Here is a 23,056-nt window from a genome sequence, read left to right as displayed (position 1 = left end):
CTGGCCCTGTTGGTGCAGACGCTGCAGACGTTGGGGTTTGTTATCAACTTCCCCAAGTCGCAACTCTGCTAGTCTCCTCAGCTGGACTTCATAGGTGCCAGACTGGACACGCCACAAGCAAAAGCGTTTTTGTCTAGGGACCAAGCGGTCGCCCTTGCCTCACTGGCTACCCTTATCCAGAACAGGTGGAGGATACCAGCCCGCCTTCTGCTCTGCCTTCTGGGCCACATGGCATCCTCTATCCATGTGACCCCTCTGGCTCATCTCTGCATTAGGAGGGCCCAATTGACCTTGCAGTCCCAGTTGTGACAGGCTTCCCAGGATCTCAAGGCTCCTGTTGCCATCATGGACCCTCTGTGAGTATCCCTATCCTGGTGGGAAGATCTTTCCAATCTGGAAAAAGGACTTCCCTTCCAAGACCGCCCCAGGTGATTCTCACCACCGATGCTTCCCCTCAGGGCTGAGGAGCCCATGTGATCGGTATCCACACCCAGGGTCTTTGGACTGCCTCTGAAGCCCGCTGTCAGATAAACTTCTTGGAGCTTCAAGCAATCCGGTACACCTTATGGGCATTCAGGGACCAGTTGTCATCCAAGGAAGTCCTAATTCGAACGGGCAACCAAGTTGCGATGTGGTACATCAACAAGCAGGGTGGCACGGGCTCATTCCTGCTGTGCCTGGAGGCGGTGCAAATGTGGACTTTGGCCCTCTCACAGGGGATGTGTCTGCATGCCACATACCTGCCAGGTTGTCTGAATGTCCTGGCGGATTGCTTAAGCCGTTATTTCAGCCTCACGAGTGGTCCCTCCACCCGGGGGTGGCGGCCAAGCTGTTTCACCACTGGGGCATGCCAGATGTCGACCTCTTCACCTCCCCTCACAACTACAAGGTGAGCAAGGTCTGCTCCCTGTTGTCAGGGGACAGACATCCAGCCTGCGATGCCTTCTCTCTCCACTGGGGGAGAGGCCTGCTATATGCGTTCCCCCCTCTGCCGCTTTTGCTGAAGACGTTGCTGGCACCCTTCTGGCCACGTCAAGTCTGGCTCCCACTTCTGCAGGACTTGTTGGTGCGGGCTCCCGTCTGGCTGGGGATGGCACCCGATCTCATCTCTCGGAATCAGGGCACCCTGTGCCATCTGAACCTCTGACCGTTGGTCCTGACAGCTTGGATTTTGAGCGCATAGTCCTTCAGCCTCTGGTGTTCTCTGACTGTGTCTCGCAGGTACTGGTGGCGTCCCGAAAACCCTCCACCAGAAAGTCCTACAGCTTGAAGTGGAAAAGATTTTCCATCTGATGTACAACGCACGGCTTGGATCCCTTCTCCTGCCCCCTCCCTCAGCTGTTGGACTACCTGTGGCACCACTCCAAGTCTGGGCTTCAGACCAGCTCGGTCAGGGTCCACCTGAGTTCTGTCAGTGCATACCATCGGGGTGTTGCTGGTACGCCATTTTCCTTGCAACCTCTGGTAGACCGGTTCATGCAGGGCCTCCTCCAGCTGAAGCCCCCTCTTCGGCCTCCTGTCATAGCTTGGGACCTCAACGTTGTCCTGGCATGGCTCATGCAACTCCCTTTTGAGCCGCTGCAGTCTTGTGACCTGAATTTTCTCACCTGGAATGTTTTGTTCCTGGTAGTGATTACTTCAGCTCATAGGGTCAGTGAGCTTCAAGCTCTGGTGACCTACCCACCATACACAAAGTTCTTCCATGATCATGTGGTGCGTACGCATCTGAAGTTCCTGCTCAAGGTGGTATCATATTTCCACCTTAATCAATCCATCATGTAATCCACCTTCTTCCCCAGGCCTCATTCCCATTCGGGGGAGCGAGCCCTTCATAGCTTGGACTGCAAAAGGCTTTGGCTTCCTTTCTGGATTGTACAGCAAGCCACAGACAGTCCACCCAGCTCTTCATACCTTTTGATCCCAACAGACTGGGAAGGGCTGTGGGTAAGCAGACCCTGTCAAACTGGTTGACAGATTGCATTGCATTTTTCTATCAGCAGGCAGGCCTCCTACTCACTCTGAGCAGGCCCTGGCGGTGTTGGTAGCTCATTTGCGCGCAGACCCCATCGCCGGGATTTGCCTGGCTGCAACCTGGAATTCTCTTCACACATTTGTAGCTCATTACTGTTTGGACAAGGATGGGCGTTAGGACAGCGCCTTTGGTCAATCTGTCCTATGCAACCTGTTCCAGTCCTGAACCCAACTTTTCATTCTGTGCTCTGTGGGAACCAGACAGTCCCTTTTCGGCCCAGGATGCCACAGTTGTTGTGCCCATTGGCACTTTGGTTGGTCACTGTGGTCCCTATTACCATAGGGTCTGGAGCTGATACTCATTCACATTGAGGACTACCATCCTGCTTGTCCTAGGAGAAAGCACAGTTGCTTACCTGTAACAGGTGTTCTCCTAGGACAGCAGGATGTTAGTCCTCAGGAATCCCGCCTGTCTCTCCACGGAGTTGGGTTCTCCTTTCGGTTTGTTTTATTTTTTTGCTTGTATTTTTTCATCTATATTACGAGACTGAAGGGGGACCTCACATGGACGAGTGGATAGCAGCATGCTGGGCATGCTCAGTGTGCTGGTCAAAATTTCTAGTAACTCTGGCAAAAGTTTTTCATGCCGGGCTCCATCGGATGATGTCACCCACATGCGAGGGCTAACTTCCTGCTGTCCTAGGAGAACACATATTACAGGTAAGCAACTGCGCTTTCTGGGGGCTCGGGATTGGCTCCAGAGACCATGGTATGCCAATCTTCAGAGACTACTGGTGGATAGTCCTTTCAGACTACCACTCAGGAAGGATCTATTGTGTGCCTGACGATCGAGTCTGGTTTTGTCTTGCGGTTTGGCCCTTGAGAGGAGTCAGTTGCTGAAGTGTGTTTATTCTTCTGCGGTGTTTTCCATCTGGCTTCAGGCCAGGAAATTGTCCTTATCTCTTAGCTTATTTTAGGGTTTGCAGAGGGTTCAAGAGCTGGAGTGAGGGGCGAGGTTCTCCTTTCCTCATAGTTGAAATTCCACAGATAATGGAATTCTTACAGGAAGGCTTGCTTGTAGGCTTGGCCCTTAATTCTGTGAAGGTACAGGTAACAGCTCTTCCTTGGTCTGCGGGTGAGTCATTGGTGGTGGAACATTGTTTTCCGTTCTGGATATGTCTGGCTTTTTTGAATGGAGTTCAGCCTTTACGTTCTCTCTTGTGACTACTGGTGCATCCTTGGGACCTTCCTCTTGTCTTCAGTTTTGTGGCAGGCCCTACTTTTTGGCCACTGCGTGATTCCTCCTTGCAGCTGCTCATTTTGGAAACAGTTTTTCTTGTATCATCTGTTTAGCTCGTGGGTTTCTGAGCTGCAAGCTCTTCTTACCATGATCCGTTGCTTCTAATGACTCCGGGTGTGGTACTACTTTCAGTGGTACCTTCATTTTGCCAAAAATGGTTTTGGAGTTTTATTTACATCAGCCTAATTCCCTGCCTCCATTGGACTGGAATTGAGATAGGCGTGATTATCGTCTGTTACATGCCTTGGATGCAAACGGTTTCTGATACAGTACTAAAAGATAACGAAATCTTTCAGAAAGTTGGGTCAACTATTTGGGCTCCATGGTTGAGGTACACATGATGGGCACAGCTCGGTTGTTGTCTTTTGTCGAGATTTGTCGAGCAGTGATGTGGTTCTCCTTACATTACTTCTCCAAGCATTTCCACTTGGATGTTTGGGCCAGGTGAAATTACTACTTACCTGATAATTTTCTTTCCTCTAAGGAAGGCAGGCCAATCCACAGCCCACTCTGAGCTGCCTGCTACTAACTTTTAGTGCTTCCATTATATGTGGACAGTGCAGAAGTGTTTTCTGTCGTTTTGGTGAAGGTCTGGTAAGTGACATGTCCAGTTCCTGAGATTAATGAATGAGCTCAGTCAAAAGAGTTTACAGTGTTCTCAGCTGGTTGGAAGCCAGAGTGGTTGACTGATAATAGTTATGTTCAAGCATGAGTGTTGTCTATTCATAGTCATTAATGGGACATGAGTGTTTGTCTATTAATAGTCATGTTCAGGTATAATCAATTTGTCCACAGTTTGGCTTTTCCAGAGAATATTGGGGCAGAGTTTGGCTTTTCCAAAGATGTCGGGGCAGAGCTATATGTCTGTGATGTTAGCGAGTCAGCTTTATGCTGTCTCTATCTGCTGGTAGGAATGCATAATCCACTGGTGTGGATTTGCCTGCTTTTCATAGAGGAAAGGAAATTATCAGGTTAGTAGTAATTTCTCCTTCAAGATTTGCATGCATTGTATTCATCATGCTGCCTCTACATTATCCCCAGAGGTGTGCAAGACGGGGGATGTGGAATATGTGATACTGGGTTAAAACTGGGGATCTTCTGCATGTCAAACTGCAGGGCTTATAAGGCAAATTATTTCACAACCCTTTTCTCCCTGATCTAAATCTATTGTTATCCCAGGACAAGCAGGATTCTAGTCCTCACATATGGGTGACGTTATTGATGGAGCCCTATTGCGGGAAAAACTTCTGTCAAAGTTTCTAGAAACTTTTGACTGGCACTGTGAGGCCACTGAGCATGCCCAGCATGCCATGATATTCTCTGCCACAGGGGTCTCACTCTAGTCTTTGTTTTTCCGCGTTGCTGCAAGCATCACGGTTATCGGAGCCCTCTGAGACTTACTCTCAGTTTCTGACTAAAAAAAGTCATTATTTGAAAATCTTTCCCTCACGGGATCTCACTCCTTCCTCTTCTTCACCGGCTGGTGAGGTATTTCAGCGTTTATTTTTAATAATGCTAATTCAGATTTTTTCTCAGTCATCGACGGCTGTCGATGTCACCATGGCGTTGGGTTTCAAAAAACGCCCGACCTGTAATCACACAATGTCAATCACAGACCCGCATCTAGAATGCGTCGTCTGTTTGGGTGAAAAACACGACATTTCCTCCTGTCAGCAATGCCAGGAATTGACACCAAAAGGATGAAAATTGCAACAGGAAAAAATAGAACAACTTTTCCGCCTACAATTGATTCCTTCACCATCGACTTCATCGAAGTCATCACCGGCAGGAGCTCCCAAGAAAATCTTGCTGAAAAAGCGCCGACCGGATGGTTCGGGAGACAGACCCTCGCCAACACCATCGACGGTATCGATACGTTCGGATACGGAGGTAAGGCCTAGACATAAACATCGTCATCGGCACCCCTCGACATCACCGACGTTTCCTCCCAGGAGGAACCGCGTGAAAAACGGCCTAAACACAAGGATACCTCGCCGTCGCCTAGGCCTCCCTCGGTAAAACCGGCTCCACCGCAAGTAATACTATCTCCGTCTCCACCGGTGTCGAGTGTTCCCCCAGTACCACAAGACTTGACATTATTCATCAAAGAAGCGGTACTGCAGGCCATAAAGGAACATATACCGGTGACTACACCAATGCCGGCGATACCGCCGATGCCGGTGATGTCTTCTTTACCTCTGACATCACCGATGCCGGTACAGCCAATACCGATGACCGATTTAATTCCGGCGATGGAGCCGATGCCAGGTACCTTCCTGATGCCGCAGGAATCCCCGATGCCATGAACATCAAGTACTCCTACTCCATCGATGTCGATGCCTCCTCTCTTTTCGGAGATCACATCGATGCAAACTACATCCTCTGTTCAAATATCTGTGCCTATTGTCACTTCTGCACAGTCACACAAAAAAACTGGAACATCAACGATGCCATCGAAACACACATCAAAATCTTCGATACCATCGATGCCTCACACTTCATCGACGATGCCGCTTCCTCCTGGGGCCCCAGTATCATCAGAAGCAGCATTGTATTCCATTATACAGAAGAAATACCAGGATTTATTGGACTCTTTGCCCTCAAATCCACAAGAAGAGGACTCTTCTCCTCAGGATCCTCTACCAGGGCCCTCTGGTTTGATTCCTCCACCAAAACCTGTGATGAAACCACAACATACTCCAGAATATGACACATGGAGTGATACTGCATCAGACACTTCTTCTGAAACCTTTATGTCTGATCCTTCACCACCACACCCTAGGAAACAATCCCCTCCAGAAGATCTTACCTTTTCTACCTTTGTGCAAGACATTGTTGACTCTATTCCCTTTAAATTGGAATCAGAGCAGGATCTATGCCAACAGACCCTAGAGATCTTACAATTTGTTGACCCTCCTAAACAAGTCATGGCAATACCCATACATGATGTCCTCCTACAACTACAACATCGACTTTGGGAACATCCGTGTTCTATTCCCTCTGTAAACAAAAGGATGGACACCACGTTCTTGGTTCAAATCACACCTGGCTATCAGAAATCACAGCTACCCCACAATTCAGTAGTTGTGGAATCTGCACATAAAAAGGCTAAAATGACAAGAGTTCACTCATCCAATCCTCCTGGAAAGGACAACAGGTTTTTAGATTCTCTGGGACGCAAAATATTTCAAGGGGCAATGCTCAATTCTAGGATTTCATCCTATCAATTGTATATCACCCAATACCAGAGAAACCTCTGGAAGCAAATGGAAGAATTTATTCCATCTCTTCCACAAGAATATAGAGAACCTGCACAAAACATCATCAATAAAGCTTTTGCAGCTGGTAAACACAAAGTAAGAGCTGCATACGATGGTTTCGAGACAGCTTCAAGGGTGGCAGCCTCAGGCATTAGTGCCAGAAGGTGGGCCTGGCTCAGGGCCTCAGACCTTAGGCCCAAGATAAATTGGTGGACCTTCCCTGTACAGGGGACAATTTATTTGGCACAAAGGTACAAGAGGCAGTGTCTCAGTTGAAAGAACATAATGAAACCTTATGACAACTTTCCTCCCTTCCCCAGGATCCCACTACACATGCCACCCATAGATTTCCAAGGAGAGACATGAGACAACCCTTTTACCGTCAAAAGAGATGATATCATCCTGCGTCTAGGCCCAGGCAATCCAGAACCCAACAAAGAACACAATCACGTCAGCAAAGAACAACTAGGCCCCTAACCTGCTGCTCAGACAGGACCTGTGGCGGGCTTTTGAAAATCCATCCAGGGAACTCAGCCTCTCCATAAATCCTCGGCCAGAACTCCCCGTAGGAGGCAGATTATCCAAATTTTACCACAATTGGGTTGCAATAACAACGGATCAATGGGTTCTGTCCATAATATCTCGAGGATACCAACTCAATTTTCTCTCAATTCCCACAGAATTTCCACCAACTCATGTTCATCTCAACAAACATCACATGTTTCAGTTACAGTTAGAGTTGTCCACCCTTCTGAAATCCAGGGCTATAGAACCGGTGCCCCAATCTCAGCAGGGCAGAGGATTCTATTCCCGGTATTTCCTCATTCCAAAGAATACTGGGGGCCTACGTCCCATCCTCGATCTCAGAAATCTCAACAGATTTCTCAAGAAAGAAAAGTTCAGGATGGTATCTCTAGGCATCATGCTTCCACTTCTTCAAAAAGGGGATTGGCTTTGTTCTCTGGATCTCCAAGACGCTTACGTTCACATTCCAATATTCCCTCCTCATCGCAAGTACCTGCGCTTCATGGTGGGTCATCAACATTTCCAATACAGAATTCTGCCATTCGGACTTGCCTCTGCTCCCAGAGTGTTCACAAAATGTATGGCAGTAATAGCAGCACACTTGCACAAGCAAGGGGTTCATGTCTTCCAATATCTAGACGACTAGCTCATCAGAAGTCAATCTCTACAAGGAGCTCTCACTTCTCTCAATCAAACAATTATGATACTCCATTCCATGGGTTTTCTTATCAATTATCAGAAATCTCATCTCACACCATCTCATGTACTGCAATTCATAGGAGCAGAACTGAACACCATCCTTGCAAAAGCCTTTCTACCCGAAGATCGAGCAGAAACACTATCCCTATTGGCAAACTCGATTCATTCAAACAAGCAACAGCTCATCAGTTTCTAACCTTACTAGGCCACATGGCCTCCATAGTTCATGTCACTCCTACGGCAAGACTAGCCATGCGAGTAACTCAATGGACTTTAAGATCACAATGGATCCAAGCCATTCAACCACTGCATTCTTCAATTCAAGTAACCCTCCAGCTACGTGCATCTCTACGTTGGTGGGTGAACATGGACAATTTGCGCAAGGGCCTACCCTTCCAACAACCAGTCCCACAGATAACGTTAACTACAGATGCATCCACCTTGGATTGGGGAGCTCACATACACACTCTCCAAACTCAGGGGACTTGGACAAAACCCGAAGCAACATTTCAAATCAATTTCATGGAGCTTCGAGCTATACGCTATGCGCTGCATGCGTTCAAGAACTGCCTTTCCCACAAAACTGTTCTCATCCAAATGGACAACACAGTAGCCATGTGGTACATCAACAAACAAGGAGGTACGGGCTCGTATCTCCTTTGTCAAGAAGCTGCACAGATTTGGGGCTGGGCCCTCAACCACTCAATGTTTCTCCGGGCAACATATCTGGTAGGCATTCACAACGTGGTGGCAGATCGACTCAGTCATCAATTCCAACCACACGAATGGTCCCTGGATCCCTCAGTAGTGACCAGGATATTTCAACGTTGGGGACAACCAACAATAGACCTCTTTGTGCCACATCTGAATCACAAAGTGGATAAATTCTGTTCTCTACACAAACAGAAGAACCAGCCAGCCAAGGACGCTTTTGCTCGCCCTTGGAACTCAGGCCTACTATACGCGTATCCTCCGATACCACTCATAACCAAAACTCTAGTGAAGCTACAACAGGACAAGGGATCCATGATACTCATAGCCCCGTATTGGCCTCAACAAGTATGGTTTCCCACACTACTAGACCTCTCAGACAGGGATCCAATTCGCCTGGGAGTAGCTCCCACTCTCATAACTCAGGATCAGGGTCGATTGCGCCATCCCAACCTTCAATCCCTATCCCTGACAGCATGGATGTTGAAAGCTTGATTTTACAACCACTCAATCTTTCAACCAATGTATCTCAAGTGCTTATAGCTTCAGGTAAACCTTCCACATGAAAGAACTATTCTTCCAAATGGAAACTATTCACCTTGTGGTGCAGACAAAACAATATTGATCCTTTCACTTGCCCCACTACTTCTCTTCTAGACTACTTATACCATCTTGGAGAGGAGGAATAGCCTACTTATATAATCTTGGAGAGGAGGAATAGCCTAGTGGTTAGAGCAGTGGATTAAGAGCCAGAAGACCAGGGTTTGAGTCCTGCTGTTGCTCCTTGTGACCTTGGGCAAGTCACTTTACTCTCCATTGCCTCAGGTACAAAACTTAGATTGTAAGCCCTCTGGGGATAGAGAAATACCTACAGTACCTGAATGTAAACCGGTGTGATATCTCGATTGAGATCGAATGTTGGTATATAAAAATAATAAATAAATAAATCTTTCAGAATCTGGTCTTCAGACTTTGCCTGTAAGAGTCCACTTAAGTGCAATTTCAGCTTACCATAACAAGATGGGAGATGCACCAATATCCACACATCCTCTTGTCAGCAGGTTTATGAGAGGTTTAACTCAAATCAGACCACCAATTCGGCCTCCAGTCACAGAATGGGACCTGAATCTGGTTTTAACAAGACTAATGCATTCTCCTTTTGAACCCATAGATTCCTGTGATCTTAAATTTCTCACATGGAAAACTATCTTCCTCATAGCCATTACGTCAGCTAGAAGGGTTAGTGAGTTACAAGCACTTGTCACATACTCACCCTATACAAAATTCTTACATGACAGAGTGGTTCTCCATACACATCCAAAATTCCTCCCCAAGGTAGTTACAGAATTCCACTTGAACCAATCCATAGTTTTACCCACATTCTTTCCAAGGCCTCATTCTCACCAAGGGGAACAGGCCTTACACACTTTGGACTGTAAGCGCACTGCAATCCACAGGAAATCCAATCAACTTTTTGTTTCTTATGATCCAAACAAACTGGATAAAGCTGTGGGTAAACATACTCTCTCCAACTGGTTAGCAGACTGCATACAGTTTTGTTATGAAAAGCAGGCCTTCCTCTCCAAGGGCAAGTAAAGGCACATTCAGTAAGAGCAATGTCAACCTCAGTAGCACACTATCGTTCAGTGCCAATCCTTGACAAATGTAAATCAGCAACATGGAGTTCTCTCCACATTTTTGCAGCTCATTACTGTTTGGATAAACAAGGATGACAAGATTCAGCCTACAGACAATCCGTCTTAAAGAACTTGTTTCCAGTATAAACCCAACTCCTTCTACATCCAACCTGCTGTGATCTTCGGATTACTCATTTCCACAACAATAATTCACTATTGTCTCAATCCCCAATGAATCAGCCTCCAGCTTGCTAATCACCCATATGTGAGGATTAGCATCCTGCTTGTCCTGGGATAAAGCAAAATTGCTTACCTTGTAATAGGTGTTATCCCAGGACAGCAGGATGTAGTCCTCACGATCCCACCCGCCACCCCGCGGAGTTGGGTCTCCTTCCAATTATTAGTTTATTATTTTATTTTTGCTAAAGCTTATTGCTACATACGAGACTAGAGTGAGACCCCTGTGGCAGAAAATATCATGGCATGCTGGGCATGCTCAGTGGCCTCACAGTGCCAGTCAAAAGTTTCTAGAAACTTTGACAGAAGTTTTTCCCGCAATAGGGCTCCATCAATGACGTCACCCATATGTGAGGACTACATCCTGCTGTCCTGGGATAACACCTATTACAAGGTAAGCAATTTTGCTCTGTGTTCCATTGTATTAGCTACATGTAGCTAGATAACCTTAAGCAAGAATATTCAGTGGGACGTTTATCTCACCAAATATGTGGGACAAGTTACTGAATATTACCACCCTCCCCCTTAAATATTATGAGGGGAATAGGAAATACATTAGTTGAGTTTTGGATTTCAGTCCATGTGTAAAGGGATTCAAAAAAAGAGGAAAGATTTTCACGAAATTTCTAAAATGTTCGCATTTTGATATTTTTCATCTTTGCTTGGTTTCAAAAGGATTTCTTTTTTCATTTGCTAATTTAAAGATGATGGTAGGTAATGTTAATTAGAGCAGCTTAAACTCTTCTGTTTCACCAGAGGTTTCAGAATGTCAAAATCAAGTTATTTAGCCACAACATGGATATAATATTGGCACATGAAAAGCCAGAGAGCTCGAGAGACAGTGAAGCACAAGGTTACTCATGGGGCACTTGCTAATAGTTTAACTTGCTGACAAAAAATAGCCAGTATTATCAAATTTCTCTGCTGAACTGTAACTTTGTTAGTGTACATCCACTGCAAATTTTAAACTGTCATATGTTTCAGGAAAATGTACTGGACAGATGCAGGAACAGAAAGTGGGGTCCCAGCAAAAATTGCCAGTGCGGAAATGGATGGTTCCAATGCAGTTGTGCTGGTCACCAGTAACCTCGATCATGTTGAGTTCATTACTATTGACATTAAGGATCAGAAACTGTACTGGGCTGTAACAAGCACTGGAATGGTAGGAGCATTACTTTCTATGAGTGTTGTGATTCTTACTAGTTTGTGTGGATCTGATATGTTAGAATTGATTTTGAATAAACATGGTTTAATATGATTTCCTTTTTCAGAGCACTTAAATGATTATAACGTCATTTTGTAGTCAAATACTAATCTGTGTTAAAAGCATCAGGATAATGCCTATTACCTGATGGTTTTAACATGGGTGGTACATCAAGCTTTAAAGTCCTCTTGTTGATGGCAGGGTGGGAGTTTGGGAGGCACAGTCATGCGTATTGGGAAGATGGGCCTCTGTGGTCGCTCAGGAGCAGCCACAGGTTGTGAAACAGCTTGGAGTACAAAAAGGAGGCCCAACTCTGGCAGATTTACACAAACAAAATACTTTATTTACAGGCAAAAACAAAAGTACAGCATAAAAGCCGCTTATCTCAGCAGTCCCTTTTGTTAAAAATAAATCAAATATATGTAGTTCTGGCTAGGCTGGCTCCCTGCCTTCTCCCTGGGGCTTCTTTCACCCTTCTGGGTCCTGTCTTCTTATGCTAAGTTGCAGGGATCCTATCTGGATTCAGAATCTCTTGCTGGCTTGGGTCTTAAGGAAGATGGGGCCAGATAGCTGTGGCCAGTCCTTTAAGGGGCTCTGAGGGAGTTCCTTATGTACTCCCTCATAGCCTGTTGCTGCTGAGTAACATAACCTGCTAATAATGGGAAACTACTTCTTAGGGGATATAGTTAATTTTCCTTTATTATAATGGCCATGTTAAACCTTGCAGTAAATCCAGGGTTAATACCTAAAGAGGTCATTTACAAATTGTTTTTTCTAATTTTCACGTGCATTACTGTTACCATCCGGAATTCTGGAATTCCAGCAGTCATGCTAATGCATATGCAAATTGCATTCATCTTTGGTCTTGGTACACAGGTGTGCCAAACCCTATAAATGTAGGAATTAAAGATAACTTCTGTGAGTACAGTGGTCCCTTTATCATTTAGAGCACAGTAGACAACTCTGATACTAGAGTGCCACAAACAGACTTGGGAAAAGCCACTACTTATCCTTGAGCGTTAGCAGCATGGGATCTGTCTACTGTATGGGATCCTGCTAGAGATACCTTTGATTTGCAGTGGCTACCGATGGAAACAGGATACTGGGCTTGATGGACCCTCGGTCTGACCCAGAATGGCAATTCATATGTTCTTATGTAAACAGGTCTGGTTTTCAGAATGTGTGAGATATATTTGCATACAGTGGAGGTAGTGCATGCAAATATACCTTATACATAATTATTGTGGATATCCCGAAAACCAGACCTGTTTGTAGCACTACAGGACTGGAATTTCTTATTCTGATTTAGATTATGTGGAAAGATAAATAATATTGCCTTTTGTTTTTTTCTTTAGAAGAGATATCTGAAGATTCTCAATGTTCTTTATAAGTTTCTGATAAATAGTGAAATGCTTGAATGCTAGGAGGGAGGGAGGAAAGATGGCTATAGTAAACCCTGCAATTCTTAAGGAGCAGTATTGCGAGTTTTTCTTAAAAGAAATCTTCCTTCTAGTTATGAAGGCCGTCAAAAGTTCAAGTGTTGCTTGGATATGCCTCCGGGGTGGGAGGTTATAAAAGTGGATAAAATAGGGTATAAAAAGATTTATAAACCATTTCTAGGGAGCATCTGCCAAAGTACAATACAGTAAAAGGCTTCTGAGGAGAGCAACATGAGTAATTTTTGTATGCGTGCAAGAACAATACTACTTGGGTATTTATACAAGACATTGGTGAGACATCATCTATCATATAGAGTAGTAGTTTTCATACAAGTTCTCAGGACACACCCAGTGTGTTGAGTTCTCAGGATAGCCCAAATGAATACACATGAGATAGATTTGCAAACAATGAAGACGGTACATGCAAATCTATCGCATACGTATTCACTGCGGCTATCTTGAAAACCAGACTGGGTGGGTGTGTCCTCAGGACTGGGATGAGAAGCCTGTGGGATAAGGGTTAACTGCCCGGATTTGAGCAATGCCAGTGGCTACTTTTTACCCATGGACTTTGTGCCAGTTTTCAAAGTGAAAGTTTGTGTATATTTTCAATTTGAAAACTTTCTCAGGAAAACAATCTGCATGTCTTTACTCCTGCTAATTTATGAGAGAAGTGCTTTGGAGAAAGAAAATGTGTGCATGCTTTTGAAAATTCTAGAATACAGCTTGTAAAAGCAAACCCCTCCCCAGCCCTAGCAAAAGGATGCCCTTGCTGACTGTGGTTAAGCTTACATACATGTGTATTTAAGCTCACCCACATTATCAGATGAGCAGTTTTGTAAAAGGTAATTTTTGCAGGTAAAACACAGTTTTGTGAAAGATTTTTGGAGGTAAAACATGGCTTTGAAAGTGAATCTTCCTGTGTCCAGCTCCAGATGCTGTACCTCTGACAGGATATGGACAGTCTAGAGACCATTCAGAAAAGAGCCACCATAACAGTGTGTGTGGAGGGGAGGGATCTGCATCAAAAGCCCTGTGAGATGAGATTTAAGGACTTAAATGTGTGTACATGAGAGGAGAGGAGAGATGGGATATAATAGAGATATTCACATAACCTCAAAAATGTAAATCAGGCACAAGAAACAAACCTTTTTTTTAGAGCTATCAGTGCTCCAGGGTCTAGACATCAGAAAATACATTTTTATGGAAAAGGTCGGGATGCATGGAAAAAGACTCCTATTGGAGAAAAAGAACCAGTAACAAAAAAAAAAAAAAAAAAAAGAGAGCTGCTATTGAAGACATAGGAGGCTGGATATGTGGGTCAGACTCTCACTAACTGCTTTAGATTGTTGCAGAACATGTGAGTAAGACATGGAATGAGGAGAGAATGAGGACAGGGTGTTGGATAAACTATGGCATTTTGTGTGCTCATCTACTAAGGATGAGAAAGAAACAGTTTTAACTTATATAAAAAAAGGCCAGATTTCTATTTCGGATACAATAGGGCACTAAGGGGATGGGATAATTTTGTCACATCATACATAAGTAAGTTGGCAAATTAAGATGCACAAATTTTCAAAATCCACTCTGAAAATTGTCCCAAAAAAAAACTGCACTAGGGTGTCCCTTAATTGTATATGATTTTGTGAACTGAAATATTTTTCATCTCCCAACCCCCAAAATAGTTTCAATCCGTGTAAAAGTACTCTCTGTAAAATTTCAGCTCAATCAGATAATATTTAAATGGCCCCCAAAGGCTCTGAAGTTTCAGCCTTTTAACAAAATCAATTAAACTGTTTTTCGCCTGTACAAATCTTGAGGAAGTGTTTGATCATGATTTACTCTACCTTCCGTGTCAACATCACATCTTTGAATTGGTCTTGAGAAGCAGTTTTGATGCAGTAATAGGTGCAACTTCTGGACGAGATGTGAATTTGTTTAAAAGATTTAGGGAAACCTGGTCTGCCATAGACCTCAAAAAATACCGCAGTGGTATAGAAGATGTCACCAAAGATATTTGTGTCAGTATGCTGTAATTTCTACAAGAACAGTTAGATCATAAACAGCATAGAGATGATTACCGCAAATTATTAGAATTGGCTATGACATTCCTCAGTGGTACTCCCCCAAAAGGAGTCTCATTTCGCGTGAGCTGTGAGCCCCGCTCGGTGGATGGCAAATGCTGTTTATGCCTTTAAAATATATTTGTTCCAAAATCAATTTAAACTGACCAAAAAAGAGAACGATTCAATCAGAAGAACATGCATTTTTCGTATCAGACTCTATTTACGAGCCTGGTTCCTAGCGCATTGCTGGCTCTGAAAGCTCCATATCTAGATTACAAATTTTTACTGAAATTAATCGCGTATAAGGACGTAGATCCAGAAATTAGTAGTGCTGCCATGAAAAAATTTGCAAACCATTTATGATATCTATAACCAGAAACTGCGGCATTCACATTCTTTGATGATGAAGTTCCACGAGACATTAAGTAAAAAATGGCTACTATAATGATGACTACAGAAGACAGCGATGCAGAAAATCAAATAAAATGATACAGTTAGTAGTGAAGACCTCAACTGTTTAAAAGAAAAATACTTCTATGATTTTATTTCCGCAGAATCGTAGATATGCTTCTCAAGATTTTCAATAAACACAAATTTTCTAAAAAAAAAACTGCCTATCTACTTGGAAAGGTAATGTCAACTTCCAACGTGGGTTGGAAACATTGAAAAGCATTGTAGTAGTTAATGACATGGCTGAGAGAGGAGTGAAGCTAATCCAAGAATAACATTCTGACCAAGAACAAAAAAGAAAAGCAATACATTGTGCAGATTGTTAGTAAACACAGAAAAAAGTACCCGGATGCAACCCAAACTGGCCTAATGAAGCTGTAAAATCTGGTATCTTATTACATTTTTATTATTTCCATTTTAGATATTATTTTGCAAAGTCTGTATTTTTCTTTTGGTTTCAATTTTTGCTCAATATCTTGGCTAATTTTTACTTCATGTAAATAACTGTATGAAGACAATAGTTATAAATAAAATTGTCTTTCAATTATGCTTGACTATTATTTTCCCAAACAATGTTTGAAAATGAAATACAAAAGTTTTAAATAAGAAATACTAATTTTCAGTGAAATTTGAAACTTTAAGGCCTTTGGGGGTCACCTTAAAATAGTTCAATTGAGCTGAAATTTGGTAAGGAGCACTCTTTCATATATTGGAGCAAGATTAGTGGTTGGGAGCAATGAATTTCAAAAGTTGAAAAATAAGGGCCACCCTACTGTGCACTCTTTTTACATCCACTATTTGATGTGCCTAATTTAGAATGAATGCGCATACTTTTGAAAAGAAAATGTGTGTAAGTCACAAGCTTGCGCAGACTCCATTCCCTAGAATATGTCTGTCCTATGCACATAAGAATACTTACATCCTCTACCTTCTGCTCCACCAATCCCGAACGTATGTGTTTAGTCCTCATCCAGCAGCATGGAGGCAGAGCTCTCTCTCTCTCTCTCTATATATATATATTATTTTTTTTTTTAAATATGACCAGCATATATGTCACATTTAGTTCAGTCAGTGTTCTCTGCCTCCAGCCGCTGGATGGATGTTTGAATTTCAGCACATTTGAACAGAAAGTTATTTATTTAGGATTTCAGCCATTTACTAATCTTCGGAACAATTTTAAGGCTGTATTTGAACTTTGCTCCTGTGGATGTTTGCTCCTGCAGCGAAGCACGTTCTGACAACAATATTGTGATCACTGTTCTCTTTCTGTGTCAGTAAGGTTGAGAAAGATCTGCCAGTTTTCTACTAGTGTTGTAGCAGCATTTTTAAAGTAATTACTTACTTTGTGAGCTGCTTGCTTTACCACAGCCTTGAGCTTTGTTTAAAGCCTTCATTATGTTGGAGAAAATTTGCCACTGTGGCATTTGTGGTTCCAAATGCTTGTCAGCTGAAGGAGGTCTGTGCTCGGTTTGCCACGGCAAAATCCGATTCACCCAATTTACCTAAGTCCATTTCTACAGCGAAGAAAATATCATCAGTAGTAGAGGGTTCAGGTAAGCAAAAGGTTTCCCCTTAGAGCAGACCTGGGCAAGGGGCGGCCCGCGGGCTGAATCCGGCCCGCCTACGGTCTGTGACCGGCCCGCCCACTGCTGAGAGCAGACGGAGAATGAGGCACGCTGCCTTCCCTCTGCAAGGGAAGGCAGCGTGCCTCATTCTCCGCTCCCTCCCTCCCCGATTGGTCGGCCAATCGGGGAGGGAGGGAGCGGAGAATGAACTGTTTTTTTTACAGTGTTCGGTGGGGGGGGGAGGGAGTGACTCGAGCGAAGACACGCTGCCCGATTGGCCGGTGCTGGGCAAGCCTTGCCCAGCACCGGCCAATCGGGCAGCATGTCTTCGCTCGAGTTTCTTTCCTACCTACCTACCAGTTCCGCCTTTCGTGGTCTTTTTCAGGGGTCCCCAACCACTGGTCCGCGGGAGTTTTTTGCCGGTCTGCGGCGCGCGCTCCCGGTCTCTCCCGCTGCCGTTGCCGCTGGGCTGTCAGCACGTTCAAGCCCAGTGGGAACGGCAGCAGTGTTAGAAGTTGTGGTACCCGCGGCTGGCCTTTTCTTCTTCCCGCGCCTGCACCCCCCCTCCCATGACCCGGAACAGGAAGTGATACATGGAGCGGTGCGCGGGAAGGAGAAAGAGCCGTGCCGCGTCGGCTGCAGCGTCGGTCCCCGAGCAATTGAAGCAGCCAGTAATCGAGAAAGGAGTCAGCAGCATGAGCCTCCCGCGGCCGATGGGATTCTTCTTTCTTGGCCTTCGGGGGCTGCTGCAGCTCCCATTTCTGCTCCGGTGGGGGGGAGAGGAAGTGAGAAAGAGAGAGAAGCAGCCAGCCAGCCTGTGTGTGATTGACTGGTCAGAGAGCTGATGTGTGTGTTATGTGAAAGACAATGAAAGTGATTGCTCAGGGAGATGACTGATGTGTATGTGAGAGTGTGAGACATTAGTCAGGGAGGTGACTGATGTGTGTGTGTGTGAGAGAGAAAAAGCATGGAAGTGAGAAGTCTGGGTATGTGGGAAAGCATGAGCGTAAGAAGCCTGGTGTTGTGGGAGTGAGAAACCTTGGGTGAGTGTGCATGCATGAGAGAGAGAGACTGCTTGGTAAGGTGACGGTGTGTGTGAGAGAAAAAGACTGGTGTGTGTGAATGTGAGAGAATGTGATTCAGGGAATGAGAAGCTTGTGCACGTGGAGAGTGAGCATGGAAATGAGAGAGACTGGTGTGTGTGTAACAGAGAGAAAGTGATTATGGGAATGAGAAGCCTGTGCATGTGAAGAGAGTGAGCATGAGAGTGAGAAACCTGGGTGTGTGTGAGACAGCATGGGAGTGGGAAGCCTGTGTATGTGTGTGTGTGCATGCATGAGAGCGAGAGACTGGTTGGTAAGGTGACTGTGTGTGTGAGAGAAAGAGACCGGTGTGTGTGAATGTGAGAGAAAGAATGTGATTCAGAGAATGAGAAGCCTGTGCAGTGGAGAGCGAGCATGGAAATGAGAGAGAGACTGGTGTGTGTGTAACAGAGAGAAAGTGATTATGGGAATGAGAAGCCTGTGCATGTGAAGAGAGTGAGCATGAGAGTGAGAAACCTGGGTGTGTGTGAGACAGCATGGGAGGGAGAAGCCTGTATATCTGAAAGAGAACTTGGGAGTGGGAAGCCTGAGTGTGTGTGTATGCATGAGTGAGATCAGGTGACTGGTGTGTGTGTGTGTGTGTGTGTGTGTGTGAGAGAGAGAGAGAAGTAAAGTGATTATGGGAATGAGAAGCCTGTGCATGTGAAGAGTGAGCTTGGGAGTGAGAAACCTGGGTGTGTGTGAGACACATCATGGGAGGGAGAAGCCTGTATATCTGAAAGAGAACATGGGAGTGAGAGACTGGTGAGTGAGTGTGTGTGTGTGTGTGAGAGAGAGAAAGAAAGAAAGTGATTATGGGAATGAGAAGCCTGTGCATGTGGAGAGAACAAGCATGGGAGTGAGAGACTGGTGAGTGAGTGTGTGGGTGTGTGTGTGTGTGTGAGAGAGAGAGAGAGAGACAGAGAAAGTGATTATGAGAGTGAGAAGCCCATATATGTAAGAAGAACACGGGAGTGGGAAGCCTGTGTGTGTGTGTGTATGGCATGAGAGAAACTGTTCAGGAAGGTGACTGGTGTGTGTGCCAAAGACTGTTTGGGAGATAATTGGTGTGTGAGAGACAGAAACTGGTCATGGGGGCATGACTGGTATGGTGTGTGTGTGAGAGACATGGGCACTAAGGAAGAGGACCATAAGTATAGAGCTTAGCTTCTACTGCTGCTTCTGGTGTGTGCCACGGCCTGCAGGGAAGGGGAGTAGGAGAGCTGCTGGAGGGGGTAAGTAAAGATGGCTTTAAGTTTATTTTTCTTGACTGCCATTTTAATTGTGTGATGTCTGCTTTTTTGAAATATTTTATTGGTGTTTGGAGAATGTTTAATAGTTTTTATGAGTTTTTAATTGTTGGATGTTATTCTGTTCATAGCTGTTTTGAAACATTTATTCTGCTTATTAGTATAGTTTTACAATTATTTCTGTGTGGGGATCTATAGCTGCTTGCTATTCTGTTTTCCTAATAAGAGGTGTATTGGTTTTTAGGACCTGATTTAATATTTGTGGTGTTGCCTTTTCATAGATAGGGTTGCTCCTGTTTTGTATTCCATAATACAGGTGTAACTGTGTGTGGATTAGTTTATGTGCATTACTACAGATCCTGGGAGTATGTTAGGTCGGTTCTGTGTCTGTTACCGAGATGAGATATTTTGCTAGCATGTAAGCGTTTGTATCGGTCTTATTTGTTGTGTTTTCTCAGAGGACATGCATTGGTGGTAAACTGCTGTCTTTTCATAAGTAGGGCTATTGAGAACTGAGTTAATTATATTAGTCCGGCCCTCTAAAACCATCCCAATTTCTCATGCGGCCCCATGGGAAAATTAGTTGCCCACCCCTGCCTTAGAGCAAAATCAGTTTTTCTGAAGCCGTTAGCGGCTGCCATTCCAACTGACTTGGTCGGGGTTCCCATTTTGAATGATTCAGCAGGAACTTTGTCATCAAAGGCAGGTCCTTCGTTAAGGCAGGTCCTTCGTTAAGTCAGGGACCTCCTAATTTACTACCAGCTTTCGATTTTCTTCAGGTTTCTAATCAGGAAGTCCCTAGCACTAGTGCTGGTTCTTTTTCACCAGATTTTTAAAAAATTTTATATCAGGCTTTTCAGGCCTCCCAAGGGCAGTGTGATATGTTGTAGATCAAGAGTGGAGTGATATTTTACATTCTGAAGTTTTAAAGCCTTGAAAGAGAAAAATATTTCATTCAGAGGAGGCTGAATCATATTCTCTGGATTTTGATTGTCCCTCTTATTTAAGATTAGAGGATGAGAGAGGCCGTAGTACACTTGATTCTTTGGAAGAAGATGAGATTCAGTCAGTGGAAGATGAGGAATAGCAGATCAGGTTATCTGATAAAGATGAGATATCAGTGATAATTTTGCAGGTTATTTTTGTATTACGTTTAGAGGAGCAAACATTTGAGGAAACACACAGTTGGGATCCAATCCTAGGAGGAACACAGAAGACCGCTTCTGTTTTCCCTCTTCACCCAGAAATTGAATATATAATGGCTCTTTTCTGCTCAGGGAGCAGTTTGTTCTAGTTATAAGAACATAAGAATATAAGAAAATGCCATACTGGGTCAGACCAAGGGTCCATCAAGCCCAGCATCCTGTTTCCAACAGTGGCCAATCCAGGCCATAAGAACCTGGCAAGTACCCAAAAACTAAGTCTATTCCATGTAACCATTGCTAATGGCAGTGGCTATTCTCTAAGTGAACTTAATAGCAGGTAATGGACTTCTCCTCCAAGAACTTATCCAATCCTTTTTTAAACACAGCTATACTAACTGCACGAACCACATTCTCTGGCAACAAATTCCAGAGTTTAATTGTGCGTTGAGTAAAAAAGAACTTTCTCCGATTAGTTTTAAATGTGCCCCTTGCTAACTTCATGGAGTGTCCCCTAGTCTTTCTACTATCCGAAAGAGTAAATAACCGATTCACATCTACCCATTCTAGACCTCTCATGATTTTAAACACCTCTATCATATCCCCCCTCAGTCGTCTCTTCTCCAAGCTGAAAAGTCCTAACCTCTTTAGTCTTTCCTCATAGGGGAGTTGTTCCATTCCCCTTATCATTTTGGTAGCCCTTCTCTGTACCTTCTCCATTGCAATTATATCTTTTTTGAGATGCGGCGACCAGAATTGTACACAGTATTCAAGGTGCGGTCTCACCATGGAGCGATACAGAGGCATTATGACATTTTCCGTTTTGTATCTAGATCATTACTTCGTTGGATTCAACAATTATTTGAGCTGGAAAGTACTGCAAAACTAGAATCGGCTATGGCTTACTTGTCTGATGCATTATATTAAATTAGAATTGCTGCTAGATCTTTATCTCTCTCTGTGGGAGCTAGATGTCTTCTGTGGCTAACAAATTGGTCTGCGGACTTTTGGTCTAAATCTAGATTTTCACATATGCCTTTTAAGGGTAAATACTTCTTTGGTGAGAAATTAGACTGTCTAATAAGAGATCTGGGAGATCCAAAATTACCAGAGGATAAGGCCTGAAGTTTTCATCCATACTGGGCTAATTCTCAATCTATGGAAGCAAAAAGATATAGATCTGGTAGGAAATTTACCCCTTAGTTCTCGAGGGGTAAAAGCAGGTCACAGCCTTTTTGAGGAGCAAGAATACCAAAGGGTGATATTATTCGCACCTCCAGTACTTCTCAGAATATACAATGAGGCCCAAGGGATTCATTCTCTAGGTGAGGCTATAGGGGGCAAGTTACTCAGGGAATGGATCCAGATTACATCAGACTAATGGGTTTGGGATATAATCCAAAATGGTTACATTTCAAATTTAAGAAGGTTGATAAAAGATCATTTTGTTATCTCACCTGCCTATTCTCCACCCAAGATTGCTCCATTTCATTGGACATTGAACAAATTGATTCAGTTGCAAGCAATTCACTAGGTTCCAATCAAGGAATGTCAAAGGGGGATACTATTAAATTTACTTTGTGATTCCAAAGAAGGATGGTTCTTTCAGACCCATTTTGGATCTAAAGGCTGTGAATCAGAATATATATATCCCTCGATTTCACATGGAATCTCTGCATACTGTTATTACCAGATTGCTAGGGCAAATTTTTAACATCTCTTAATTTAAAAGAAGCTTACTTTCATATTCCAGTGAAGTCAGAGTTCCAAAAATGTCTTTGTTTTTGCATAATCAGACAACATTATCAGTTTATTACCCTACCTTTTGGTTTGGCAACTGCACCAAGGACTTTCACAAAAGTTATGGTTGTAGTAGCTGTCTTTTAAGAGAATGGAATTCTGATCCAACGTTAGCTGGATGATTGGTTAATAAGGGCTAAGTCGTATGCTGAGGGAGTGGTCTCAACAGAGACAGAAGTCTATTTACTCCAAAGGCTAGGTTGGATGATCAGTTTTAAAGAGTCATTTGCAGTCCTCACAGACTTTAGAACATTTAGGGGCAAGATCTGACACAGCTGCAGGCAGGGTATATCTTCCTCAGAAGAGAGTTTCAAAAATTTGCTTCTAGGTGTACAGTTGTTTAGATCAACAGGCTCCAACTGCTTTCCATTATTTACAGCTTCTAGGCTCAATGGCTTCTACTTTAGAATTAGTTCCTTGGGCAAAAGCTCACATGAGACCATTGCAGATCTCACTTCTTTTGAGATGGAAACCTCATTTTCAGGGCTACAGGGTGCATCTTCCGTTAACCATCGATATTCAAAGGTCTCTAAAGGGTGGGTGCATCACCCAAATTTGACAAAAGGAATGCCATTGGAAAGTCCAGACTGGATCCTAACAACGGATGCCAGTTTAAGAGGCTGGAGAGCTCATTACAGGAATCTTTATGCTTAGAATCTTTGGAGCCAGAGCCAGATACATTGGTCAATAAATCGCCTGGAGACCAGAGGTATCAGAT

The 23,056-nt window shown here is 43.9% G+C and overlaps 1 protein-coding gene across 3 annotated transcripts in view; it reads left to right on the top strand.

Annotated features, from left to right (window-relative positions):
• LRP2 (LDL receptor related protein 2) overlaps positions 1 to 23,056 on the top strand; it is a 769,913-nt gene that overhangs the window by 399,121 nt on the left and 347,736 nt on the right. For all 3 annotated transcript variants that reach the window (XR_003857363.1, XM_029605680.1, XM_029605679.1), the window contains one exon: positions 11,325 to 11,502. Coding sequence is in view for 2 of the 3 variants with exons in the window: in XM_029605680.1 (XP_029461540.1) it covers positions 11,325 to 11,502 (178 nt within the window). In the remaining variant the exon portion in view is untranslated. The remainder of the gene's footprint in view (positions 1 to 11,324; positions 11,503 to 23,056) is intronic.

This window comes from Rhinatrema bivittatum, chromosome 6, assembly GCF_901001135.1.
Source record: "Rhinatrema bivittatum chromosome 6, aRhiBiv1.1, whole genome shotgun sequence".
NCBI lineage: Eukaryota > Metazoa > Chordata > Amphibia > Gymnophiona > Rhinatrematidae > Rhinatrema > Rhinatrema bivittatum.
Note: the sequence above shows the minus strand (reverse complement) of the source record. Positions and strands in the feature narration are given on the sequence as shown.